Source organism: Triturus cristatus, chromosome 6 (assembly GCF_964204655.1).
Source record: "Triturus cristatus chromosome 6, aTriCri1.1, whole genome shotgun sequence".
Lineage (NCBI taxonomy): Eukaryota > Metazoa > Chordata > Amphibia > Caudata > Salamandridae > Triturus > Triturus cristatus.
In genome coordinates this window covers 1,937,357,630-1,937,385,295 of record NC_140589.1, presented here as the reverse complement: position 1 = coordinate 1,937,385,295, position 27,666 = coordinate 1,937,357,630, and the positions used below count along the sequence as shown (strand labels likewise).

General features: G+C 49.1%; 1 protein-coding gene across 1 annotated transcript in view; it reads right to left on the bottom strand.

Annotated features, from left to right (window-relative positions):
* LOC146822537 (N-acetylneuraminylgalactosylglucosyl-glucoside beta-1,4-N- acetylgalactosaminyltransferase 2-like) overlaps positions 1–27,666 on the bottom strand; it is an 811,926-nt gene that overhangs the window by 615,926 nt on the left and 168,334 nt on the right. Inside the window, exons 3-4 of the mRNA XM_085613659.1 lie at positions 17,309–17,415; positions 2,370–2,407 (exon numbers count right to left, since the gene is read on the bottom strand). Coding sequence (XP_085469785.1) covers positions 2,370–2,407; positions 17,309–17,415 — 145 coding nt within the window. The remainder of the gene's footprint in view (positions 1–2,369; positions 2,408–17,308; positions 17,416–27,666) is intronic.

Here is a 27,666-nt window from a genome sequence, read left to right as displayed (position 1 = left end):
GCTAATAGCCTTACTTATGACAAAAGCATGGCACACCTGAACACCATTGAGAAAGAATCAAAGCTGTAAAACTGAAGGCATTTCCTATGGAGGATATACTATTGTAAAAGAAGAAATGAGAGAGTTCGTTTTTGTCTTTGAAACTATGTTTAAGAGCACAAAAAAGCATAAATCAGGACACATTTTCTTAGAGTTCTCCAATATTCTCCTCAGCCGTGCCAGTAAAACCTTCTGACAGACGGAGTGAACTCCCACTGCACCAGCAGTCTGTCACTTAACTCCATAGTGATCAACGCAGCTTCACCATGGAGCTTTAATGAACAACTAGAGCGCTAACCTGCAGGACTCAAGACAAAAGTGAGCAGTCCTGAATGCCAATTAGTTGGACTAGAAGCTGTTGGATTTAAAGCCTTTCCTGAAAAGAAAGCTGTACTAAATGAGCATTGAGATTTTAACACAGGCATAAAACCAGAGGATTGAATATATGAGGGGAGGTATGCGTTTCCAGTCATTTTAGGTATAAATCATTTCGAAACAGTACAGAAAGACACGTGCATAAGTGCAGCATCCCTTTTTCTACCTCCGTTTACCTGCATAGAGTCCATCTTTCTACCACTGTTTACTTTCCCTACCCATTTTCTCAGATGCTTAACAGATCCCTGTTTTATAATGGTAAAAGTTTTGGTAGACAAACTTTGGGGAATATATTTATAAGCCCCTTGCGACACTTTTACGCTGCCGTTTCATCACTTTTGTGCTGCAGCGGCATCGTAAACAATGTGCCACATTTCAATACATTTACAGCGTGACGCATCTAGGGAGATGCGTCACATTGTAAAGCCCTGCGCTACATTATATCTGCGTCAGGTATAATGTATGCAGGATGAGCGTTCCGACGTAAGAAAGCCTCATAAAAGTGACGCAGTGAAATCTACAAGAAGCAGGCGTAAGGAGTGACGCAGCATAATAGAAATAGGTATTCCGAAGCATTGCTGGAGTTGCGTTGTGCTTGCGACACAACTCCAGCAATGCACTGCCTTTACGCCTTCAGATGCGTCACGCATCTGTCAATCCTTGCGCCATGGTGCGCCGCTTTGTAAAGGCGACGCACCCATGGTGGCGCAAGGGTGTTTTTTGTGTGACACAAATTAACTGACGCATCTCTGCTATGATGCAGAGATGCGTCAGTTTTTGTAAATCTGCCCCTTTGTGTTTAATAAGCGCTGGCCACCCATACTTGACCACAGGACCTGAGTGTCAGGGAAAGCCCTGCCGGCAACCCTCGCCAACGCACCTTGTGCACAGTGGTGATTAGGTGCCCACAGAGGGCCACCTGTGGAGGAATAGTTGCAGGCCCAACGGACTACCTGCGCAGCTCATGGCCAAAGGGTGTGTGCAGTGAGGGCTGGGTGCCAGTGCGGGGTTGGGCATAGGGTCTTGCCAAGAGGGCAGCCTTGCGGGCATGCCCCTGCGGCCCATGGCCTAAAGCCATGCGCAGCGGGGTGGGGCATATGAGGTGGGTAGAACACTGGACCAATTTAGAATATGATCAAACAATCCCAAAGTTTCACTGAAAAGAACAAAGGTTAAAGTGATGCATGTCTGTTGAAATGAGACAAGAACTAATGTAAACAAAACACTGAAGTACACCAGCTGTAGTTTACTCAAATAACTAGAACTTGTGCTCCCAGCATGCACAGCTTATGTATGTGTCAAATGTCCGGAGTCTGTATGTTGAGGTGAAAGGCACTAACTTAGGTAAACATCACATTTTCAAATATTGGATCACGTGTGCAAGCAAGAGATAGCCTGAGGGCCCGATTCAGAAAGGCAAAGTTAGACCAAAAGTCTAAGTTTAGACCTTAAGTGTAACTTACACCTAAAGTACAACTTTACACTTGAAGTCTAACTTAGACCAAAAGTCGAAATTTACTACGTTTCGGTATTCACAAAGGTAAGTCACTACAAGTAACTTTGCTACTAGCACCTTGACTAGTAGTAAACTTACTAGTAGTAACTTACCTTTGTGATACCAAAAAAGGTAAAGTTAGACTTTTGGTCTAAGTCAGAATTTTGGTCTAAAATTAGACTTTTGGTCTAATTTCACCTTTGTAAAACATGCCCAGAGTGTTTACAATTGCTTGCCCTATATTCTCCTATGCAAGGGTGGGGTAGGAACTCAGTCGACACGCCGACACACTTGAACCCTCCAGCCCACACATCATACCATAACACCTGCAAAAAAAAATCAGATAGCACACATTTCAACAGATCAGTGGCTGATAGTTGGAAAATTGACCTTTGGAGGCAGCTTCTAGCAAGCTAGAAGCAAAGTACATAGGACATCTGGACATGTCATATCACTGTACCTGAAAGGGCTCTGCCTTCTCCACATGGACTCCGAGCCCTAGGAAAATAAATAAACAAGAGCATGTTGGCCACTAAAGTCAACTTATCTCACTCTCCAGCAGCCCTCACAGACACCTTCCTCCTATACAGGTTCACCATGTGCAAAAAAGGCAAAAAAACTGTACATTTAAACATGTTTACTTCTCCTGTCCAATCCCTGGGCTACTATTGAGCAAAAAAGACAAAGGTCATAGTTGAGTGCCGGCTTGAACCATTGCCAGCTAGATCAGATGATTGACACTCGCTCCAGGTGGTGGTGAAGTGTCTGGCATGAAACCACGTGTTGTGGCAAAGGCTCTTGGTGCGGCTGACATCAGACAAGGACTCCAGGGGAGCCAAAGTACCTGAACCTAACCGAAACATGGCTTGCCAGATGCTTCAGTTAGAAATGAATGCCATGAACACAACATCATCATCTACTGGAAAGACTCCAGGTAATGACAGCCTGACATATATCAGCATCCACTGGCAAAGACTCCAGGTGAAGACAGCCTAACAAGACATGGCGTCAGCATCTACAGGCAAAGACTCCAGGTAAAGACTGACTGACATGGCACCAGCATCTACTATCTACTGGCAAAGACAACCTGACAAGGCATTAGAATCTACTGGCAAAGACTCCAGGTAAAGACAACTGAGATGACTTCAGCATCTACTGGCAAAGACTCTGGGTAAAGATCATCTGACATGGCATCAGCATTTGCTGGCAAAGACTCCAGGTAAAGACAAACTGAGATGGCTTCAGCATCTACTGGCAAAGACTCTGGGTAAACACAACCTGACATGGCATGTGCAACTACTGGCAAAGACTTTATGTACAGACAACCTGACATGACATCAGCATCTACTGGCAAAGACTCCAGCTGAAGACAACCTCAGATGGCTTCAGCACCTACTGGCAAAGACTCTGGGTAAAGACAACCTGACATGACATCAGCATCTACTGGCAAAGACTCCAGCTGAAGACAACCTCAGATGGCTTCAGCACCTACTGGCAAAGACTCTGGGTAAAGACAACCTGACATGACATCAGCATCTATTGGCAAAGACTCGAGGTAAAGACAGCCTGACATGAGGTGGCATCATCATCTACTGGCAAAGACTCCAGGTAAAGACTGACTGACATGGCATCAGCATCTACTATCTACTGGCAAAGACTGCATGCATAGACTGACTGACATAGCATCAGCATTTACGGGCAAAGACTCCAGGTAAAGATAACCTGACATGGCATCAGCATCTACTTGCAAAGACCCAAGGTAAAGACACCCTGACATGGCATCAGCATCTAGTGGCAAAGACTCCTGGTAAAGAAAGCCTGTCATGGCATCAGCATCTACTGGCAAAGACGCCAGGTAAAGACAGTTTGACATGGAATCAGCATCTGTTGGCAAAGACTCCAGGTAAAGGCAGCCTGACATGGTGTCAGCATCTATTGGCAAAGACTCCAGGTAAAGACAACCTGACATGGCACCAGCATCTACTGGCAAAGGCCCAAGGTAATGACAGCCTGACATGGCATCAGCACCCTACCAGAAAAGACTCCAGGTAAAGACAGCCTGACATGATGTGGCGTCAGCATCTACTGGCAAAGACCCAAAGTAAAGAGAGCCTGACATGGAATCAGCATCCACTGGCAAAGACCCAAGGTAAAGACAGCCTGATATGGCATCAGCATCTACGGGCAAAGACCCAAGGTAAAGACAGCATTGTAGGAGAGTAGGATCGGCTTCACATGGGTACCCCCACTTTTTGCTGGTGTTTCACTGTTTTTCGACCTTAGTCTGGCTGTGGCCCTGCTAATCAGGACCACAGCCTAGCTGCTTCCTCTCTAAAATGGTTTCCATGTACATTAGGTACATATCTAATTGGATTCTGGAGTGCCTTATAAGCCCCTAGTATATGGTATACTATGTACCGAAGGCATAGGTACCTCAGAGGCCTACCAGGGGCTGCAGCATGTATTATGCCACCCCTGGGAAGCACTCCAAAATTACACCACAGGTCTGCTACTGCAGCCTCGGTAAGGGTGTGCTTGCATCCCTTACTGTGGTATAGGCTACCTATATCACTACCCTAAACAGACACATATAAACCTATAAGCCACTCCTATGGCAGGCCTTAACAATTCTGAAGGCAGAGTGATTGGTTTTATGTGAGAGGGTGCCAAAGCATGAGCTGAGCCCCTCTGCAGCTTTCGGAAATACTTCCTTATGGCTGTTCTGTGATACATGTTGAAGATAGGGAATGCACACCTATTCGAATTGTAATCCATAAGTAATCCTCATAATGCATTGTTGCGTGCTCCTTGGAAAAGCGCCTTGCCCAATTGGCACTTGAAATAACAAAACCAACATTTTGAGGCGACATACGCCCCAATCGAAAGGCACAGCTGTGCCTTTGGATTGGGGCGTATGTCGCCTCAAAATGTTGGTTTTGTTCTGTGATACAGCCATACCATATACTCTTAAGTGCATTATAACCTCGCGGTAAATGCTAACTTTGGGATGACTGCATCAAAACATGTCGTGTTTGGTGTCAAATGCTTTGGAATACTACCAACCCGCCAGTCCTGGTGGGGGGGGGGGGGGTAGCATTCCACCCTTCTAGAGGGAGAGACATGATCACACTGGCCAAACCCGGTTAAAACTTTCCAAAGCCCTGGAATCACAAAATAGATGCCACTGCCAGACACGGGTCTGGCCTGCTGCTGCTGAGGGAAACTCTGGCAATGGAGGTCTGGACAATAGGTTTCCTGTCACAGGGAGGTGTAACCACCTCCCCAGACAGGCAGATGTGTATTGGGGCTGGGTGGGTGCATTCAGAGAATGCTTTTGAGACACTGCCTGGTGCACACAAGGTGTCCCTGTGCATAGCCCAGTTCAAACCGGTTGCAGGGGCACTCAGCCCCTGCTGTGGCGCGAAACTGGACAAAGGGGAAGGGGTGTAATCACCCCCACCCCAGGCCCACCCATAGGTGGGGCCTTAGAGATAGTCCATCCCCTAAACTTAGTATAACTATGGGAATCCAGTCCCTAGGACTTTAGATTACCCTGAACGAACCTCTGCAACATATATGCTGGACCTTTGACTTTCTATCACGACTAGAAGACGGAAGAAATCTCCCTTGGGGTCAAGGAGTGACTCCCGTGCTTGGCAGGCACCAAAGAAGCAACTGAAAGGTCTGCAATTCTGAAGCTCCCGCCGGACGCCGAAGTCTCTGCATCCCCAGAGATGGATTTCCAGACTTCCCCAAGGCTACCCTGAGTCCACAGCAAAGCTGAGGCCCGTGGCTATCGTGGGTGACGTGGAACCATGACCCCTGGACACCGTGAACTTTTGCAACAACACTATCTTCCTGGTCATCCTCGAAGTTGTGCTTTGGGCTCCGAGTAGCCCCAGCCTTGACCACCGCCTGCACCGAAGATTGATGGCCTCGACTCCACTAGTGACCCGTGGGCCAGCTCCAGATGCGACCGCTCGAGGCTCCTTCGCGATCACTAGCCCGTTGGCTAGCAGGTCCCCACGAAGGCAACTCCTTTTCTAATTGGGCGTTCCTGGTTGCTCCAGACGTGCCCTGACTTACCCTCGCTGGGTGAGTCCCTCAGACCTTGCTGGTCTGCACCGCAGTCCTTTAACTGCATTCCAGTGACTTGCCGTTGCCAAGGCTTGCTGGGTCCATTCTGGTCGCCGACACCGCAGCACTCAACAGTCTTCGTGGGACAGCTCGAATCCGGCTCGTGGACTTCGCCGACGCCTCCTGGACCTCGTGGTTGAAGAGTCAAGACACCCATCAACTCACCTGAAGCACCCGACATCTGTGGGCATTGGTCCATCCTGCCCTAGGTCACTGGCAAGTGACCCAGACTCTGTCCCCTCTGCTTTCAGGTTCCTTACATCCTAGATCCAGGCTTGGATCTCTCCGGACACTTCTCCTCTTCACGGCAGCAGCAGTTCTTTGCAGGCTTCCATTGGAATCGACGACGCGACCCGACACCAAAAGACACCTATGCACCCGGCTTCCCTGGGTGAGGTAACTCGAGTACTCCGGTACTCTCATGGGTGCTAGCCCTAGAAGTTCCTAAGTCCACAAGGGTTTGGTCCTGACTCGATTAGAAGTGTCCCTAATCTTTAAAATTCCAACCGCAACATTCCCCATAGCAGTTAATAGGAACCCGCGGTTGAGTTTACACACTGCATACGGCTCCCGTAGGTCCCCTGTGTCACTACCTTGGGTGGTTTCTTGGGGTCCCAGCGATTCTAGAGGCAATAGGCCTAGTGCCTATTTCAGTCGTGGTTCTTATACCACTTTTTTAGTATATGGTTTGGTACGCCCCTAGGGCCCAAACGTGTATGTGTGCTTTTACTGATGCTTGATCACTTGTAACTTCAGTACTTCGAACCCCAGTCTCATAAAGAGACTAGAGGGGTGTGTGTTAACCTAAATACATATATTTTAAATATATACCTGGTGTGGTTGTCCTTTCATTTGATCATTCAAGAGATTATAGACTGGTAAAACAAGCTGCTTTACATTCCTTCAAGACTTAGCCTGAAGGCTGCTCTCCATAGCTACCACTAGGATAGCTTTCATGAGGTTGTCTTTAACCATTCACCATAAGGGGTTGTTGGGACTGATACAAGGTGCCCACTAGAACTAGTGGACAGCATAAATCAGGCCACCTTCTCACATTGGTGTGCAGCGTGTGGGATTCCAGCTTGCTATTGTTTTACCAGATAATCTCAATTGAATTGATCAACTGAAAACCACTAAAGGCACCTGAGGTACATATAATATCAAGTTTAGCTACAGTAAGTTCTACTGAACTTAAGAGTTGTGTGTTAAGGGATAGCACATCCTTTCTACAACTCAAGAGAGTTTAGTAGGCCACACTAGTGCACCACACCACATTAATAATGTCTAACCAGCCAGGAACCACTGAGTCCCTACCTGGAACCAGTGAGCTCATTCCCTATAAGTATGAGGATCTCTCCTTTGCTCAGCTTAGGGTGTTAGGCACCATTAGGAAGCTGAAGACAGGCAAACGTCCATCCACCCAGCATCTCATAAAGATACTGAAACTGGATGATATCACAAGTCCTAGTGGGCCTGTAGATGGAGACAGTGTGGGTGGTGCAGCACCTGAGGGTGGGTCCAGGGGTGGAAACCCCCCTGATGCTAACTCTAATGCTGACCAGACTGGTGACAATGACCAGACTCTGGTAAACACAGACCATCAGGATGAGGATGAGGATGATGACAATAATGCCACTTCCTTCATTCCTCCTGGTAGGCCTGAACACAGGGCTGGAAGGGATAGATCTCTGTCAAGGGGATCTATTCAGTCTAACTCCTCTATTGGAACCTCTGTTTCTTCTCACAGCGGGAGGGAAACCTCCCAGGAGAGGAGAGAGAGACTGTTGAAGTATGAGCACCACAAGTTCAACCTCAGAAAGCAGCAGATGGCCTTAGATAGGGAAGCCCTGGAGCTCTACAGAGCTAGTAAAAAGGAGGGACTAGAGTCCCTTAGTGGCAGCAATTTCCCTAGAGAGAGGGAGAGGTCTTATGACCATAGAAACCTAAGTAAGATTGTCCCTCCCTACCAGAGTGGGGATGACATCCACAAATGGATAACTGACTTGGAGAGGGCCTGTAAAGTAATGAAGGTCCCTCAAGGTCAGTGGGCAGCAATCTTATGGCTCTCCTATGCAGACAAAGGTAGAGACAAGCTCCTCACTGTAAGAGAAGAGGATGCTGATGACTACAAAGTCTTGAAAAGTGCTCTGATAGATGGGTTTGGCCTAACCACTGAACAATACAGGTTAAAGTTCAGAGATACCCAGAAGGCACAAATTCAGGACTGGGTTAACTTTGTTGACTGTGCTGCTAAGGCTCTGGAAGGTTGGTTATTGGTCAGTAAAGTGTGTGACTTCATAGGATTGTACAATCTGATAATGAGGGAGCAGATTCTTCATAACTGTCAAAATCAGCTGTTGCACCAGTACCTGGTAGACTCGGATCTGACCTCTCCCCAAGGATTGGGAAAGAAGGCAAACACATGGGTCAGAACCAGGGTGAGGCATAAAGTACAGAACCAAGGTGGTGACCTTAAGAAGCAAGATTCCAAAAACTCTGATAAGGGTGGGGACAAGGGTAAAGACCAGAAGTCTTCACAAGGGCCCCAAAAAATCTTCTTCAGGTGGGGATTCACAGGCTAACAAAGGGAAAGGTCAAAAGAAGCCCTGGTGCAAAATCTGTAAGCAGAAAACTCACTGGACTACTGACTGTACCAAGGCTAAAGAAAATACTCCAACCACCACCAATGCCCATAAAGCACCTGTTCCCCCTAGTACAGTTACAATTGGTGGTGGAAATACACAGAATTAGGGTGTAGCAGGGTTGACCTTGGGTTCTGAGGTGGACTCTGGCCCAGGCAGAGTACCAACTCAGGTTATGCATGTCAGTGATGGGGGCATGGATATGTCCCCCTTTGTGAGCCCCGGTAACCTGGGAAAATACAGACAGCAGCCTTTAATTAATGGAGTAGAGGCTTGGGCATTCAGGGACACAGGAGCAAGTGTCACAATGGTGACAAAAGATATTGTGGATCCTGGGCAGATTATACTTGGTGAAATGTACCAAGTGACCAATGCGAGCAATGTCAGAACAGACCATTCTCTGGCAGTTGTTAACTTCTCCTGGGGAGGGGTAACTGGCCTTAAGAAGGTTGTGGTAAGTGCGGACCTACCAGTACAGTGCTTGCTTGGTAATAATCTGGAAACCCAGCTTGGGCTGAAGTGGAGCTCAGGACACATGCAGAAATGTTAGGGATCCCTGCACATGTCTTTGCTGTGACCAGGTCACAGGCAAAAATGTCAAAAGCTGGACAGGCCCTGGATTCTGGAATAATGGACCAGGTGCCTCACAAGAGGAGAAACAGTAGGGTTAAGGCAGAGCCTTCCCACCGGTCTCAGGATGCTGATCAGTCTCCTCAGTGAGATGATCTTGAGCCTGCAGAAGGAACTGTCCCAGAGGAGCTTGAACCTGACCAGGTTGAGTTCTTGGGGACAGGGGGCCCTTCCAGGTCTGACCTGAGCCAGGAGCAGAAAACCTGCCCCTCTCTTGAAACCCTCAGACAACAAGCTGCTGATGAGGCTGCTGGGAATGCTAGTGGCACCCATAAAGTTTATTGGGATGATGGACTCCTATACTCAGAGAGTAGAGACCCCAAGCCTGGTGCATTCAGGAGGTTGGTTATACCTCTGAGGTTTAGGGGTTTCCTTTTGACACTAGCCCATGATATTCCCTTAGCAGGACAATTAGGCCAAAACAAGACTTGGGACAGAATTGTTCCTCACTTTCACTGGCCACACATATATGAAGACACAAAGGAGTTTTGTCGCTCCTATGTAACCTGCCAAGCCAGTGGCAAAGCAGGTGGCACTACAAAGGCCCCCCTGATACCACTACCTGTGGTGGGGGTTCCCTTTGAGAGGGTTGGGATTGACATTGTTGGTCCCATGGATCCCCAAACTGCATCTAGGCACAGGTTTATACTGGTGGTAGTGGATCATACCACCAGGTACCCAGAAGCAATTCCCCTAAGGACCACTGCAGCACGTGTAGTGGCAAGAGCTCTCTTGAGTGTGTTCTCAAGAGTAGGTTTCCTAAGGAGGTAGGATCTGACAGAGGTGCAAACTGTATGTCTAGTTACTTAACTGCTATGTGGAAGGAGTGTGGAGTGAATTACAAATTCACCACACCCTATCACCCACAATGCAATGGTTTATGAGATTCAACAAAACCTTAAAGGGCATGATCAAAGGACTCCCAGAGAAGCTTAGGCAAAAATGGGACCTGCTCTTGCCTTGCCTTTTATTTGCATACAGGGAGGTGCCTCAGAAGGGGGTTGGCTACAGCCCATTTGAACTTCTGTTTGGTCACCCTGTCAGGGGTCCATTGTGTTTGGTGAAGGAAGGATGGGAGTTACCTCTCAAGCCCCCAAAGCAAGACATAGTGGACTATGTACTTGGTCTCCGCTCCAGGATGGCTGAGTACATGAAAAAGGCTAACAAAAAGATTGAGGATAGCCAGGAACTGCAAAAAGCCTGGCATGACCAAAAGGCTGCACTGACTGTTTATCAGCCAGGACAGAAAGTGTGGGTGTTGGAGCCTGTGGCCCCAGCAGCTCTTCAGGACAAGTGGAGTGGACATTTTTTGAACAGAAGGGAGAGGTTACTTATTTAGTGGACCTAGAAACTCCCATGTCAACAGGCTAAAGCCATATGTGGACAGGGCTGACATGGGTTTGCTCATGGCAACTGATGAGGGACAGGAGGAAGAGAGTGACCCACTCCCTGACCTCCTCTCACAGAACCCTGATGATGGGTCAGTTGATGGTGTGGCCTTGGCAGGCAGCCTCACTGCCCAGCAGCAAACTGATTGCAGACAGGTTCTCAATCAGTTCAGACACATGTTTTCACTGACTCCAAGTCAGACTACCTGGTGCACTCATGAAGTGGACACTGGGGACAGTCTGCCTATTAAAAATAAGATGTATAGGCAACATGACCATGTCAGGGACTGTATCAGGACAGAAGTCCAGACAATGTTGGATTTGGGTGTGATTGAACCCTCAGATAGCCCTTGGGCTAGTCCAGTGATCCTTGTGCCAAAAAAGAGAGATGAGGTTTTGTGTGGACTACAGGGGTCTCAATGCAGTCACTAGGACTGATGCCCATCCAATACCAAGGGCAGATGATATTATAGATACTTTGGCCTCCGCCAAGTACCTTAGCACATTTGACTTGACAGCTGGCTACTGGCAGATCAGACTAGCTGATGATGCAAAGCCAAAAACAAACTGCATTTTCTACCCCTAGTGGGCACTATTAATCTGTGGTAATGCCCTTTGGTTTGAAGAATGCACCTGCCACTTTCCAAAGGTTGGTGAATACAGTTCTCACAGGCCTGGAAGCCTTTAGTGCAGCATATCTAGATGAAATTGCTGTCTTTAGCCCCACCTGGGAGGATCACCTGGTCCACCTAAGGAATAGTTTGGAGGTCCTGCAAAAAGCAGGCCTAACTATCAAGGCTACCAAGTGCCAGATAGGGCAGAGTCAGGTTGTGCACCTGGGCCACCTTGTAGGTGGAGGCCAGGTTCAACCATTGCAGAGCAAAATCCAGACCATAATGGAATGGACTGCTCCAACTACCCAGACTCAGGTGAGAGCCTTCTTAGGCCTGACTGGGTACAATAGGAGATTTGTCAAAGGGTATGGATCAATAGTGACACCCTGGAATGACTTAACTTCTAAGAAAATGCCCAAAAGGTTCAGTGGACAGCTAGCTGTCAAAGGCATTTGATGACCTGAAGCAGGCCATGTGTACTGCTCCCATTCTGCAGAGTCCTGACTACTCCAAAAAGTTCATTGTTCAAACTGATGCATCTGAATTGGGGGTTGGGGCTGTACTGTCACAATTGAATGAAGAAGGTCAGGATCAGCCAGTAGCTTTCATAAGCAGAAGGCTGACCCCTAGAGAGAAACGTTGGTCACCCATTGAGAGGGAGGCCTTTGCTGTGGTTTGGGCTCTGAAGAAGTTGAGGCCATACTTGTTTGGTACTCACTTCCTTGTTCAGACAGACCATAAGCCCCTCTTATGGCTAAAACAAATGAAGGGTGAAAACCCCAAACTGCTTAGATGGTCCATTTCCCTACAGGGGATGGACTTTACAGTGGAACATAGACCTGGGAGTAACCATGCCAATGCAGATGGACTCTCTAGGTATTTCCACTTAGAACATGAAGACTCAACTGGTCAAGGTTAGTTTAATGTCCCTGCGTTTTGGGGGGGGGGGGGTGTAGGAGAGTAGGACCTGGTTCACATGGGTACCCCCACTTTTTGCTGGTGTTTCACTGTTTTTCGACCTTAGTCTGGCTGTGGCCCTGCTAATCAGGACCACAGCCTATCTGATTCCTCTCTAAAATGGTTTCCATGTACATTAGGTACATATCTAATTGGATTCTGGAGTGCCTTATAAGACCCTAGTATATGGTATACTATGTACCTAGGGCATAGGTACCTCAGAGGCCTACCAGGGGCTGCAGCATGTATTATGCCACCCCTGGGAAGCACTCCAAAATGACAACACAGGTCTGCTACTGCAGCCTGGGTAAGGGTGTGCTTGCACCCCTTACTGTGGTATAGGTTACCTATATCACTACCCTATACAGACACATATAAACCTATAAGCCACTCCTATGGCGGACCTTAACAATCCTGAAGGCAGACTGCTTGGTTTTATGTGAGAGGGTGCCCAAGCATGAGCTTAGCCCCTCTGCAGCTTTCGGAAATACTTCCTTATGGCTTTTCTGTGATACAACCATACCATATACTCTTAAGTGCATTATAACCTCGCGGTAAATGCTAACTTTGGGATGGCTGCATCAAAACATGTCGTGTTTGGTGTCAAACGCTTTGGAATACTACCCCCCCCCGCCAGTCCTGGTGGCGGGGGTAGCATTCCACCCTTCTAGAGGGAGAGACATGTTCACACTCGCCTAACCTGGTTAAAACTTTCCAAAGCCCTTGCATCACAAAATGGATGCCACTGCCACAGACACGGGTCTGGCCTGCTGCTGCTGAGGGAAACTCTGGCAATGGAGGCCTGGACAATAGGTTTCCTGTCACAGGGAGGTGTAACCACCGCCCCAGACAGGCAGATGTGTATTGGGGCAGGGTGGGTGCATTCAGAGAATGCTTTTGAGAGACAGTCTGGGGCACACAAGGTGTCCCTGTGCATAGCCCAGTTCAAACCCGGACAACCCCGGCGAAACTAGACAAAGGGGAAGGGGTGTAACCACCCCCACCCCAGACCCACCCATAGGTGGGGCCTTAGAGGTAGTCCATCCCCTAAACTTAGTATAAGTATAGGAATCCAGTCCCTAGGACTTTAGATTACCCTGGACGAACCTCTGCAACATATATCCTGGACCTTTGACTTTCTATCACGACTAGAAGGCGGAAGAAATCTCCTTTGGGGTCAAGGAGTGACTCCCCTGCTTGGCAGGCACCAAAGAAGCAACTGACCGGTCTGCAATTCTGAAGCTCCCGCCGGACGCCGAAGTCTCTGCATCCCCAGAGGTGGATTTACAGACTTCCCCGAGGCTACCCTGAGTCCACAGCAAAGCTGAGGCCCGTGGCTATCGTGGGTGACGTGGAACCGTGACCCTTGGACACCGTGAACTTTTGCAGCAACACTATCTTCCTGGACATCCTTGAAGTTGTGCTTTGGGCTCCGAGTAGCCCCAACCTTGAGCACCTCCTGCAGCGAAGATTGTTGGTCTCCACTCCACGAGTGACCCGTGGGCCAGCTCCAAGTGCGACCGCTCGAGGCTCCTTCGCGATCACTAGCCCGCTGGCTAGCAGGTCCCCACGAAGGCAGCTCCTTTTCTAATTGGGCGTTCCTGGTTGCTCCAGACGTGCCCTGACTTACCCTCGCTGGGTGAGTCCTTCAGACCTTGCTGGATTGCACCGCAGTCCTTTCTCTGCATTCCTGTGACTTGCCGTTGCCAAGGCTTGTTAGGTCCATTCTGGTCGCCGACACCGCAGCACTCGACAGACTTCATGGGACAGTTCGAATCCGACTCGTGGACTTCGTCGACGCCTCCTGGACCTCGTGGCTGAAGAGTCAAGACACCCATCAACTCACCTGAAGCACCCGACATCTGTGAGCATTGGTCCATCCTGCCTTAGGTCACTGGCAAGTGACCCAGACTCTGTCCCCTTTGCTTTCAGGTTCCTTACATCCTAGATCCAGGCTTGTATCTCTCCGGACACTTCTCCTCTTCACGGCAGCAGCAGTTCTTTGCAGGCTTCCATTGGAATCGACGACGTGACCCGACACCAAAAGACACCTATGCACCCGGCTTCCCTGGGTGAGGTAACTCGAATACTCCGATACTCTCGTGGGTGCAAGCCCTAGAACTTCCTAAGTCCACAAGGGTTTGGTCCTGACTCGATTAGAAGTGTCCCTAATCTTTAAAATTCCAACCGCGACATTCCCCATAGAAGTTAATAGGAACCCGCGGTTGTGTTTTCACACTGAATACGGCTCCCGTGGGTCCCCTGTGTCACTGCCTTGGGTGGGTCCTTGGAGTCCCAGCGATTCTAGAGGAAATAGGCCTGGTGCCTATTTCAGTCGTGGTTCTTATACCACTTTTTTAGTATATGGTTCGGTACGCCCCTAGGGCCCAAACGTGTATTTGTGCTTTTACTGATGCTTGATCACTTGTAACTTTAGTACTTTGAACTCCAGTCTCATAAAGAGACTAGAGGGGTGTTTGTTAACCTAAATACATATATTTTAAATATATACCTGGTGTGGTTGTTCTTTTATTTGATCATTCAAGAGATTATAGACTGGTAGAACAAGCTGCTTTACATTCCTTCAAGACTTAGCCTGAAGGCTGCTCTCCATAGCTACCACTAGGATAGCTTTCATAAGGTTGTCTTTAACCATTCACCATAAGGGGTTATTTGGACTGATACAAGGTGCCCACTAGAACTAGTGGACAGCATGTACCAGGCCATCTTCTCACAAGCATCTCCTGGAAAAGACTGCAGGTATTGACTGCCTGACATAGCATCGGCATTTAGTGGTAAAGACACCCTGACATGGCATCAGCATCTACTGGCAAGAACTCCAGGTAAACAAAACCTGATATGGCGTCAGCATCTACTGTAAAGACTCCATGTAAAGACAGCTTGAAGTGGCATCAGCATTTACTGGCAAAGACTCCAGGTAAAGACAGACTGACATGACGTGACATCAGCATCTTCTGGCAAAGACTCCAGGTAAAGACAGCCTGACATGGCATCAGCATCTACTGGCAAAGCCTCCAGGTAAAGACAGCCTGATATGGCAACTACATCTACTGGCAAAGACTCCAGGTAAAGACAGTCTGACATATTGTCAGCATCTACTGGCAAAGACTCCAGGTACAGACAACCTGACATGGTATCAGCATCTACTGGAAATGACTCCAGGTAAAGACAGCCTCACATGGCGTCAGCATCTGCTGAAAAAGACTCCAGGTCAAGACAGCCTGACATGGCGTAAGAATCTAGTGGCAAAGACTCCAGGTAAAGACTGCCTGATATGCCGTCAACATTTACTGGCGAAGACTTCAGATAAAGACAGCCGGACGTGGCATCAGCATCTAGTGGCAAAGACTCCAGGTAAAGACTGCCTGACATGACATCAGCATCTACTGGCGAAGACTTCAGATAAAGACAGCCGGACGTGGCATCAGCATCTATAGGCAAAGACTCCAGGTAAAGACAGCCTGACATGGCATCAGCATCTACTGGCAAGGACTCCAGGTAAAAACAACCTGACATGGTGTCAGCATCTACTGGAAAGACTCCATGTAAAGACAGCTTGACGTGGCATCAGCATCTACACGCAAAGACTCCCGGTAAAGACAGACTGACATGATGTGACATCAGCATCTACTAGCAAAGACCCAAGGTAAAGAGAGCCTGACATGGCATCAGCACCTACTGGCAAAGACTACAGGTAAAGACACCCGGACATGGCATCAGCATCTACTGGCAAAGACTCCAGGTAAAGACAGCCTGACACGGCATCAGCATCTACTGGCAAAGACTCCAGGTAAAGACAGCCTGACACGGTGTCAGCATCTACTGGCAAAGACTGCAGGTACAGACAACCTGACATGGCGTCAGCATCTACTGGCAAACACTCCAGGTAAAGACTGCCTGACATGATGTGACATCAGCATCTCCTGGCAAAGACTCAAGGTAAAGACATAAGCATCTACTGACATTGACTCCAGGTAAAGACAACCTGGCATGGCATCAGCATCTACTGGAAAAGACTCCAGGTAAAGACAACCGGACTTGGCATCAGCATCTACTGGCAAAGAATCCAGGTAAAGACAGCCTGTCATGGCATCAGTATCTACTGGCAAAGACTGGAGGTACAAACAACCTGACAGGATATCAGCATCTACTGGAAAAGACTCCAGGTAAAGACAGCCTGACATGGCATCAGCATCTACTTGCAAAGACCCAAGGGACAGACAACCTGACATGGCATCAGCATCTACTGGCAAAGAGTCCATGTAAAAATAGCCTACCATGGCATCAGCATCTACTGGCAAAGACTCCAGGTAAAGACAGTCTGACATAGTGTCAGCATCTACTGGCAAAGATTGCAGGTACAGACAACATGACATGGTATCAGCATCTACTGGAAATGACATTGACTCCAGGTAAAGACATCCTCACATGGCGTCAGCATCTACTGGCAAAGACTCCAGGTAAAGACTGCCTGACATGGCATCAGAATTTACTGGTAAAGACTGCAGGTAAAGACAGCCTGACATGGCATCAGCATCTTCTGGCAAAGACCCAAGGTACAGACAACCTGACATGGCATCAGTATCTACTGGCGAAGACTCCATGTGGGGCGGGAGCATGTTGGCATGACACCAGCCTGTTTTCAATGGGTCCTGGCATGTTAAGGGAAAATCAAGTATCCAGATAAACCACAAAAAGAAACCATAAATAGTATGTGTCATGCAACAATGGCCTAAATTAGCACTTGTTTAATATTTGATGCATCAAGTGTTTCACATCCACCACAGCACAGTAACCCAGCATGGTGTCTGCATGAAGATAGCACCACGCAATGCAAAAACACCAGTGTTGTCAAGAACAGTGCAGGCACTCCAATACAGCAGACACGTGTACGTTAGTGGTGTACCTGTGCAGTCTCAGAGTATGTCTGCATTATCTGGGTTCAGGAGGGCTCTTGACTGGTCCAGCTCAGATATGAGGAGATCCCAAACATACACAAGTGAGGGTTACCTGGAAGCAGGGTGGTGGAGAGAGGAAGCAGCTCCACACCATAGAGTGGGTAACTCAGCGGGGAGTTCGGCTGAGCGGTGAGCACCCCTCGGGGAATGGTCCTGTACCTGCCAAGAAAAGAGACACGAGGGCTGCAGTGAAGGAACTTGTACCCAGAAGCAGGAGAAACAGATCTCATCTCCAAGGGGGATGAAGAGGGTGCAAGTTATCAGCAGGCGACTGTAGGAAGGTGGATATCTGACTATGGTTACCCCCAACTTTTTGCCTAGTGTCTAGCTGGTTTTTCGACTTAGTTGGCCTGAGATCCTGCCATTCAGGGTCTCAGGCTGTCTGCTCTCTCTTTAAAATGGACTCCATGTACCCTAGGTACATAACCAATTGGTAAGGATCACCTTATTGGACCCTGTACAGTGTACCCTAGGTACCCAGGGCATAGGTGCACCCTAGGCCTCCCAGGGGCTGCAGCATGTATTATGCCACCCCTGGTCTGGCCTTCCAATCAGACACAACTGGCTGATCACTCAGCTGGGGCAAGGTCGTGTAATCACCCCTTGCTTAGATATAGTATGCCTATATCTACCCTTATATATAGACACATGTGTACCTATCAGTCACTCCTATGGCAGGCCTTAACAATCCTGGAGGCAGAGTGCTTGGTAACATGTGAGATGGTGCTCTAGCATGAGCTGAGCCTGTCTGCAGCTTTCGGAACCATGTCCTTATAGCTGTTCTATGATATAGCCTACCATATACTCTTAAAGTGCCTTATAATCTTAAACGGTTATGGTAACTATGGTTGGGCTGTATCAAAACATGTTGTGTAAGGTGTCTAACACTTTGGAATAATACCCCCATACCATTTCTGGTGATGAGGATATTATTCCTCCCTTCTAGAGGGAGAGACATGTTAAAATCCTACTTTGCTGTGTAACCTCTGACCAAAGCCTCAGCATCACAAAATGGATGCTGCTGCCACAGACACAAGTCTGACCTCCTGCTGCTGGGAGTGATCCCAGCCAGGGAGGCCTGGACAATAGGTTTCCTGCTTGGGGAGGTGCTAGCACCTCCCCAGACAGCCTTTAGTGTATTGGGGCAGGGTGGGCTGAAAGGAATGAGACATGCCTGGGGCACACAAGGTGTCCCTTGCATAGTCCAGTTCAAACCGGCGCTGGGGCACTCCAGCCCGAGCTCTGGCGCGAAACTGGACAAAGGGAAGTGGGTGTAACCACCCCCTCCCAGGTCCCACCCATAAGGCGTGACCTAGCAGGTATCCCAGCCCCCCAGATTAGTATAAGAGTGGGAGTTGGGCCTCAAGACTTTAGATTATCCTGAACCTGCAAAATTTAACAGAAACTCTGGACCTTCGACATTCGACGAAAGAAGAAGACTGAAGAATCTCCCTTGTAGCCAAGGAGTGGCTACCCTGTGCAAACAGGCACCATCAATAGACTACCCCTTTGCTTTGCGACCGTTCTACGAGGAACCGACTGCAGAGCCCGACCAGAGCCTTGACTTCCAGACTTCTCCGACCCTCATCCACATCTGCAGCAGAGCTGAGATCCGTGGAGGCGACGAGCGACGTGGGACCGGCTACCTGGAAAAAGTGGCTAGTAACTTACAGCGCAGCTTCTGAGGTACCCTCGAAGTTGTGCACCGGGGATTGAGAAGCCCCAAGCACCATCTGCACCGAAGATCAGCCCCCCACACTCCACGAGTCCTGCGTGGGGCCCTTCAGCATTTTCCTGCTTGCCGCGTCTGTCCGGTTGCTTGCCCGCTGGCTAGTGGCCTTTGTGACGACGCTCCCTGAAATCTTCTGCGCTGGTTTGGCTCCTCCAGACTGGCTCCCGCTTCTCTGCAAAGAAGAAGCACCCCAGACCTTCCTGGTCTGCACCAGAAGCAAGTCCTTTGTTCTTCGTGGGTTCCGCTTGCCAAGGCTTGGTGAGTCCTAGTCCAACTTCGACGCCGCCGACAGCAAGAGCCTTCGTGGGACAGCTCGCCTCCTGGTCCTGGTCGTCCTCGACGCTTCCTGGTCCTCCTGGCTGCAGCGACAAGCTTCACCTTCACCTGCAACTCTTCACGACATCGCCTGGTTCCTTCCTGGTTCCACGTGGTCACTGGCTAGTGACCTTGACTCTGTCCCTTCTGCTTGCAGGTTTCTTCTCTTCTTGATCCCAGCCTTGGGATCCACCGGACACTCTCCCCTGACTGCCTGTCAGCATCTTTCTTCAGGCATCCATAGGAGTCGACGACGAAAACGACGCATCTTCACCCCTATGCACCCGCAGCCTGTGGGCTAGGTAACTTGGGTACTCCGGTGCTCATCAGGATAGTGACTATCCTAGTGTCTAGTTTTCAAGTCTCAACTACCTAGCTACTCCGGAAGTGTCCTAAATCTATCTATTTCTAAACTGTAACATTGCTATTGACTTTTACGCATTACGCGTGAGTGTTTCCACTCTGCACACGAATCCCGTGGGCCTCCCACTTCCTAACTAACGCTAGTGTAGTGTAGCCCCAGCGATTCCCTAGGCCTAGGCCTATTCTATTTCCGTGACAGTGGTTCTTATACCACTTACTTAGTATATGGTTTGCGTGGCCCCTAGGGCCTAACTGTATTACTTACCTGTGTGACTTACTGTATGCATTAATAAGACTGTGTTGTACTTACCTCTAATCTCATAAAGAGTGCTGAGGGTTTGCTTAGAATAAATACACTTTATTTTATATATATATCTGTTGTGGTGTCCTTTCATTTGGTATTCAAGGGATTATATATGGTATCACAGCTGGCTTCACATGCCATTCAGAGTTTAGCCTAAGACTGCTCTTGTCCATGCTACCACTAGGATAGCTGGTCTATAAGGTTGACTTTACAACCAATCACCATAAGGGTATTTGGACTGATATAAGGTGTACACTATAACTAGTGACATCATACATCAGGCCAACTTCTCACATTGGTGAGCAGCGGTTGGGATCTGAGCTTGCTGTTGTAATACCATTGTAATCTTGAGATACTAAATTGAAAGATCACACAGATATTGTCTAGGTACATATAACATAGATTATTATACTTAAGTCCTACTGGACTTTGTAGTTGTAGGTTGAAGGGAGTAACACACCCTGACTACAACTACTAGAGAGGTTTAGTAGATACAACTAGTGTAGGTAGGTGCACACACCACACCCTCACTAGATCATGTCTCTGAGAGGAGATCAAGTAGATGCTCTCTCAGGAGGATCAGGTCTGCAAAAGATCTCCTCTAGATATGATACCTTAACATTCCAGGAGATGAGACACTTGTGTACCTCCAGAGGAATAAAACAGGGTGCAAACCCTACCCTCCTTCAGTTAAGACAACTCCTAGAGGAGTATGATGCTCATAGGGCATCTCAGGCAGGTGCCCTAGGCACAGAGGAGGGTCTACCCACCACAGAGGAGTCAGATGGGGCTTCAGATGGAGAGGTAGACAGCCAGGGCCAAGTAGGAAGACTTAGCCAGGCTAACCTAAGTTTACATGGGAGTTTGCATGGGGTCCCCCCATACAGACCCACAAGTAGGCTTTCACAGAGAAGCAGGAGGGACAGATCCCCTTCAAGGGAATCCATCCACTCCCATGTCTCTAGCATCTCTAATGCTTCCTCTCACAGGGGAATGACTTCACCTGAGAGAAAGGAGCATAAAGCCAGAATGAGGGAAGCTAATCTGAGGATTCAGAGGGAAGAAATTGCCCTTGCCAAGGAGAAGCTTGCTCTGGCTAGAGAGCAAAAATTGTGTGGGTCAGAACCCACTGGTGGCAGCAACATCCCTAGAGATAGGGATAGGTCTTATGACCATAGAAACCTAAGCAAGATAGTCCCCCCATATCAGAATGGGGATGACATCCACAAATGGATGACTGCTTTGGAGAGGGCCTGCAAAGTACAGCAGGTACCCCAAAGTCAGTGGGCAGCTATCTTGTGGCTCTCCTTTTCTGACAAAGGTAGAGACAAGCTCCTCACAGTCAGTGATGAGGATGCAAACAATTACAAAGTCCTGAAGAGTGCTCTGATAGATGGGTTTGGCTTAACCACTGAGCAATATAGGTTGTTGTTCAGAGACACCCAGAAGACACAGACACAGGACTGGTCTGATTTTGTGGATTGTGCCACTAAGGCTTTGGAAGGTTGGTTAAATGGCAGCAAGGTGCAGGACTATACAGGATTGTACAACTTGATTATGAGGGAGCAGATCCTTAGTAATTGTCAGAACCAGCTTCTCCATCAACACCTGGTAGACTCAGATTTGACCTCTCCCCAAGAATTGGGAAAGAGAGGCAGATAAATGGGTCAGGACCAGGATTAGGCCTAAAAATCAGGGTGGTGACCAAAAGAAAGATACCACCAAGCCTCAAGAGAAGGGTGGGGATAAAGCAAAAGAGAAATCTTCCTCAGGGCCCCAAAACTCCACACAGGGTGGTGGGTCCCAAGCTCCCTCCTCTACCACAGTTAAAAAGCCTTACTGCCATGTGTGTAAAACACCTGGGCATTGGAAAACTGACAGCAGTTGTCCACAGGCTAAAAACAAAACTGTTCCTTCAACTACTCCTGTCACACCACCTATTACTGTCAGCAGTAATCCCCCAGGTGGTGGGAGTGCCCCCAAACATTTGGTTGGGTTTTCTTGGGGAACACAGGGGGACTCTGGCTTAGCCAATTCCCCTACAGCAGCTACTCTTGTCTGTGATGGTGGCATGGGGTTTGCCAACTTCACTGCCTGTCCCAACACTTTGGGTAGGTACAGACAGGAACCCTACATCAATGGTAGAAAAGCTGAGGCCTACAGAGACACTGGAGCTAGCATCACTATGGTGGCCCATAGGCTAGTTCCCTCTGAGCAGCTTTTGCCTGGTTTCTCATACCAGGTAACTAACATTGATGGCAAACAGAACAGTCATCCCATGGCAGAGGTATGTCTCAGCTGGGGAGGGGTCACTGGCCCTAAAAGGGTGGCAGTGTCTCCAACCTTGCCTGTGGACTGCTTACTGGGGAATGACTTAGAACTCTCAGCTTGGGCTGGAGTTGAACAAGACACCCATTCTAAAATGGTAGGCCTTTCACAAAAGGGTAGTGGGGTTGTGCCAGCCACAACCCCTGTCCAAGTAGATTTCCTCCCTGAAAAGGTTGGAAGGGCAGTGGTAGCCACAGCCCAGGCAAAGACAGACTTCCCTGTAGAGACTGGCAGAGCTGTGACAGTCACAGCTCAAACCCAAACTGAGTGCCTCCCTGAAAAGGTTGGCAAGGCTGTAATGGCCTCAGCCTATACTCAGACTGACATAGGTGTAGTGAAGCCTGAAACTATGGATCACTCCACACAAACAGAGAGTAGTGGGGAGGAAGAAAAGTCTCCCTCTCCCCAGACATTAGGAAAAGGTCAGCCTCCTCAGGGATCTGACCTCACCCCTTGTGAAGGAACTGCCCCAGAGGTAGCCAGGCCTGGCCTGGCAGAGCCTCTGATGTCAGTGGCCCCTTCCAAGGTGGGACCCAGTCTGGTGCAGGTAGCCTGCCTCTCTCTACCCTGCCTCAGTCAGCCCAGGGCTGCAGAGGTCAGGGAGGCCAGTGGACCCCAAGAGGGCCCCTGTCCACAAGAACCCCCCAATCAAAAGAATGAGGATTGCCTGGCTAGTAGCCCTAGCCAGGTGATGGGTAAAAACATTCCTGAGGGATCCCCTTTACAGGTAGTTAGGGACCTCCCCCAGAGGGATTCTGTTGGGCACAGGCAAACCTGGGACCTTAGGGCCCCAAACCTGACCTGTCCCTCCAGTAAGCCCACAAAAGGGACCCAGCCTCCAGCTTTAGGTAGCCAGAGGCTGACCCTGAGAGCACAGTGCAACTCAGTTAGAGAAAGAAAGGCATCCATGGTGGAGGATGATTGGAGGAAGCTGAGGCCTCACTTTGAGGACACTCACTTCAGTACTCCATCTCAACACCAGCCTTTTACTTTGCAAAGACACACCAAAGGTAGAGATTCCCTATGGTGGAGACCCTATGATATCTTTAGGATGAGGGATTGCTTAGTGGACCATGAGACAGGGGGTAACCATGCCAGTGCTGGTTCTTCCTTATATGGCCACTCAGGCAATAGAGGCTTACCTTGTCAAGGCCAGCCTTATCTCCTTTCGTTTGGGGGGGGGGGTTGTGTAGGAAGGTGGATATCTGACTATGGTTACCCCCAACTTTTTGCCTAGTGTCTAGCTGGTTTTTCGACTTAGTTGGCCTGAGATCCTGCCATTCAGGGTCTCAGGCTGTCTGCTCTCTCTTTAAAATGGACTCCATGTACCCTAGGTACATAACCAATTGGTAAGGATCACCTTATTGGACCCTGTACAGTGTACCCTAGGTACCTAGGGCATAGGTGCACCCTAGGCCTCCCAGGGGCTGCAGCATGTATTATGCCACCCCTGGACTGGCCTTCCAATCAGACACAACTGGCTGATCACTCAGCTGGGGCAAGGTCGTGTAATCACCCCTTGCTTAGATATAGTATGCCTATATCTACCCTTATATATAGACACATGTGTACCTATCAGTCACTCCTATGGCAGGCCTTAACAATCCTGGAGGCAGAGTGCTTGGTAACATGTGAGATGGTGCTCTAGCATGAGCTGAGCCTGTCTGCAGCTTTCGGAACCATGTCCTTATAGCTGTTCTATGATATAGCCTACCATATACTCTTAAAGTGCCTTATAATCTTAAACGGTTATGGTAACTATGGTTGGGCTGTATCAAAACATGTCGTGTAAGGTGTCTAACACTTTGGAATAATACCCCCATACCATTTCTGGTGATGAGGATATTATTCCTCCCTTCTAGAGGGAGAGACATGTTAAAATCCTACTTTGCTGTGTAACCTCTGACCAAAGCCTCAGCATCACAAAATGGATGCTGCTGCCACAGACACAAGTCTGACCTCCTGCTGCTGGGAGTGATCCCAGCCAGGGAGGCCTGGACAATAGGTTTCCTGCTTGGGGAGGTGCTAGCACCTCCCCAGACAGCCTTTAGTGTATTGGGGCAGGGTGGGCTGAAAGGAATGAGACATGCCTGGGGCACACAAGGTGTCCCTTGCATAGTCCAGTTCAAACCGGCGCTGGGGCACTCCAGCCCCAGCTCTGGCGCGAAACTGGACAAAGGGAAGTGGGTGTAACCACCCCCTCCCAGGTCCCACCCATAAGGCGTGACCTAGCAGGTATCCCAGCCCCCCAGATTAGTATAAGAGTGGGAGTTGGGCCTCAAGACTTTAGATTATCCTGAACCTGCAAAACTGAACAGAAACTCTGGACCTTCGACATTCGACGAAAGAAGAAGACTGAAGAATCTCCCTTGTAGCCAAGGAGTGGCTACCCTGTGCAAACAGGCACCATCAAGAGACTACCCCTTTGCTTTGCGACCGTTCTACGAGGAACCGACTGCAGAGCCCGACCAGAGCCTTGACTTCCAGACTTCTCCGACCCTCATCCACATCTGCAGCAGAGCTGAGATCCGTGGAGGCGACGAGCGACGTGGGACCGGCTACCTGGAAAAAGTGGCTAGTAACTTACAGCGCAGCTTCTGAGGTACCCTCGAAGTTGTGCACCGGGGATTGAGAAGCCCCAACCCCAAGCACCATCTGCACCGAAGATCAGCCCCCCACACTCCACGAGTCCTGCGTGGGGCCCTTCAGCATTTTCCTGCTTGCCGCGTCTGTCCGGTTGCTTGCCCGCTGGCTAGTGGCCTTTGTGACGACGCTCCCTGAAATCTTCTGCGCTGGTTTGGCTCCTCCAGACTGGCTCCCGCTTCTCTGCAAAGAAGAAGCACCCCAGACCTTCCTGGTCTGCACCAGAAGCAAGTCCTTTGTTCTTCGTGGGTTCCGCTTGCCAAGGCTTGGTGAGTCCTAGTCCAACTTCGACGCCGCCGACAGCAAGAGCCTTCGTGGGACAGCTCGCCTCCTGGTCCTGGTCGTCCTCGACGCTTCCTGGTCCTCCTGGCTGCAGCGACAAGCTTCACCTTCACCTGCAACTCTTCACGACATCGCCTGGTTCCTTCCTGGTTCCACGTGGTCACTGGCTAGTGACCTTGACTCTGTCCCTTCTGCTTGCAGGTTTCTTCTCTTCTTGATCCCAGCCTTGGGATCCACCGGACACTCTCCCCTGACTGCCTGTCAGCATCTTTCTTCAGGCATCCATAGGAGTCGACGACGAAAACGACGCATCTTCACCCCTATGCACCCGCAGCCTGTGGGCTAGGTAACTTGGGTACTCCGGTGCTCATCAGGATAGTGACTATCCTAGTGTCTAGTTTTCAAGTCTCAACTTCCTAGCTACTCCGGAAGTGTCCTAAATCTATCTATTTCTAAACTGTAACATTGCTATTGACTTTTACGCATTACGCGTGAGTGTTTCCACTCTGCACACGAATCCCGTGGGCCTCCCACTTCCTAACTAACGCTAGTGTAGTGTAGCCCCAGCGATTCCCTAGGCCTAGGCCTATTCTATTTCCGTGACAGTGGTTCTTATACCACTTACTTAGTATATGGTTTGCGTGGCCCCTAGGGCCTAACTGTATTACTTACCTGTGTGACTTACTGTATGCATTAATAAGACTGTGTTGTACTTACCTCTAATCTCATAAAGAGTGCTGAGGGTTTGCTTAGAATAAATACACTTTATTTTATATATATATCTGTTGTGGTGTCCTTTCATTTGGTATTCAAGGGATTATATATGGTATCACAGCTGGCTTCACATGCCATTCAGAGTTTAGCCTAAGACTGCTCTTGTCCATGCTACCACTAGGATAGCTGGTCTATAAGGTTGACTTTACAACCAATCACCATAAGGGTATTTGGACTGATATAAGGTGTACACTATAACTAGTGACATCATACATCAGGCCAACTTCTCACAGCGACATCAAGTGAAAGAGCAGAAAAGGACAGAGCGTTTGTGAGACACCAGTTACAGCTGGTGGGGGTCCTGCTCTGGGGGTCCCAGCTGTTTCTAAGATGATAGCACTGACAAGCAGTTTGTTATTATGTCACTCTCCACCAGGCTCAGTATGAGAGAGGGTGGGGCCGTGGTTCCAACCCCCCCTCCCACAACTGTAAAGTGATCCCCTGCCTGTAGGAGAGTAGGATCTGCTTCACATGGGTACCCCCACTTTTTGCTGGTGTTTCACTGTTTTTCGACCTTAGTGTGGCTGTGGCCCTGCTAATCAGGACCGCAGCCTAGCTGCTTCCTCTCTAAAATGGTTTCCATGTACATTAGGTACATTTCTAATTGGATTCTGGAGTGCCTTATAAGCCCCTAGTATATGGTATACTATGTACCTAGGGCATAGGTACCTCACAGGCCTACCAGGGGCTGAAGCATATATTATGCCACCCCTGGGAAGCACCTCAAAATGGCACCACAGGTCTGCTACTGCCGCCTGGGTAAGGGTGTGCTTGCACCCCTTACAGTGGTATAGGCATGAGCAAAGCCCCTCTGCAGCGTTCGGAGTACCTCCTCTGATGCTGTTTGTGGTGCAGCCTGACCATATACTCTTAAGTGCATTATAACTTCGCGGTAAATGCTAACTTTGGGATGGTTGCACGGAAACATGTCGTGTTTGGTGTCAAACGCTTTGGAATACTACCCCCCGCCAGTTCTGGCAGGGGGGGAGCATTCCACCCTTCTAGAGGGAGAGACATGTTCACACTGGTCTAACCTGGTAGGACTTTCTACAGCCCTGGCATAACAAAATGGATGCCTCTGCCACAGACACAGGTCTGGCCTCCTGCTGCTGACCGAAACTCTGGCAGGGGAGGCCTGGACACTAGGTTTCCTGTCCCAGGGAGGTGTAACCACCTCCCCAGACAGGCAGATGTGTATTGGGGCTGGGCAGGAGTACTCTCTGGTGCTTTGAAGTCCTGCACAGGTGTCCCTGTGCATAGTCCAGTTCAAACCGGTTGCAGGGGCTACCTGCCCCTGCTCTGGCACGAAACTGGACAAAGGAAATAGGTGTAAACACCCCTCTTTCCAAACACTCCCATAGGCTGTAGGAGAGTAGGACCTGCACTTATGTTGCCCCCGCTTTTTTTCTGATGTATACACTGGTTTCTGGCTATAGTCTGGCTGGGTCCCTGCTAATCAGGGCCCCAGTCTCTCTGTTCTCTCTAAACAACTTGGTGTGCATATTAGATGCACTAGTGATTGGATACTGTGGTACCTTATGAGCCCCTAGTATATGGTACCTTAGGTACCTAGGGCATTGGTACTCCACAGGCCTACCAGGGGCTGCAGCATGTATTATGCCACCCTTGGGAAGCATTCTCAATCTGACACCACAGGCCTGCTACTGCA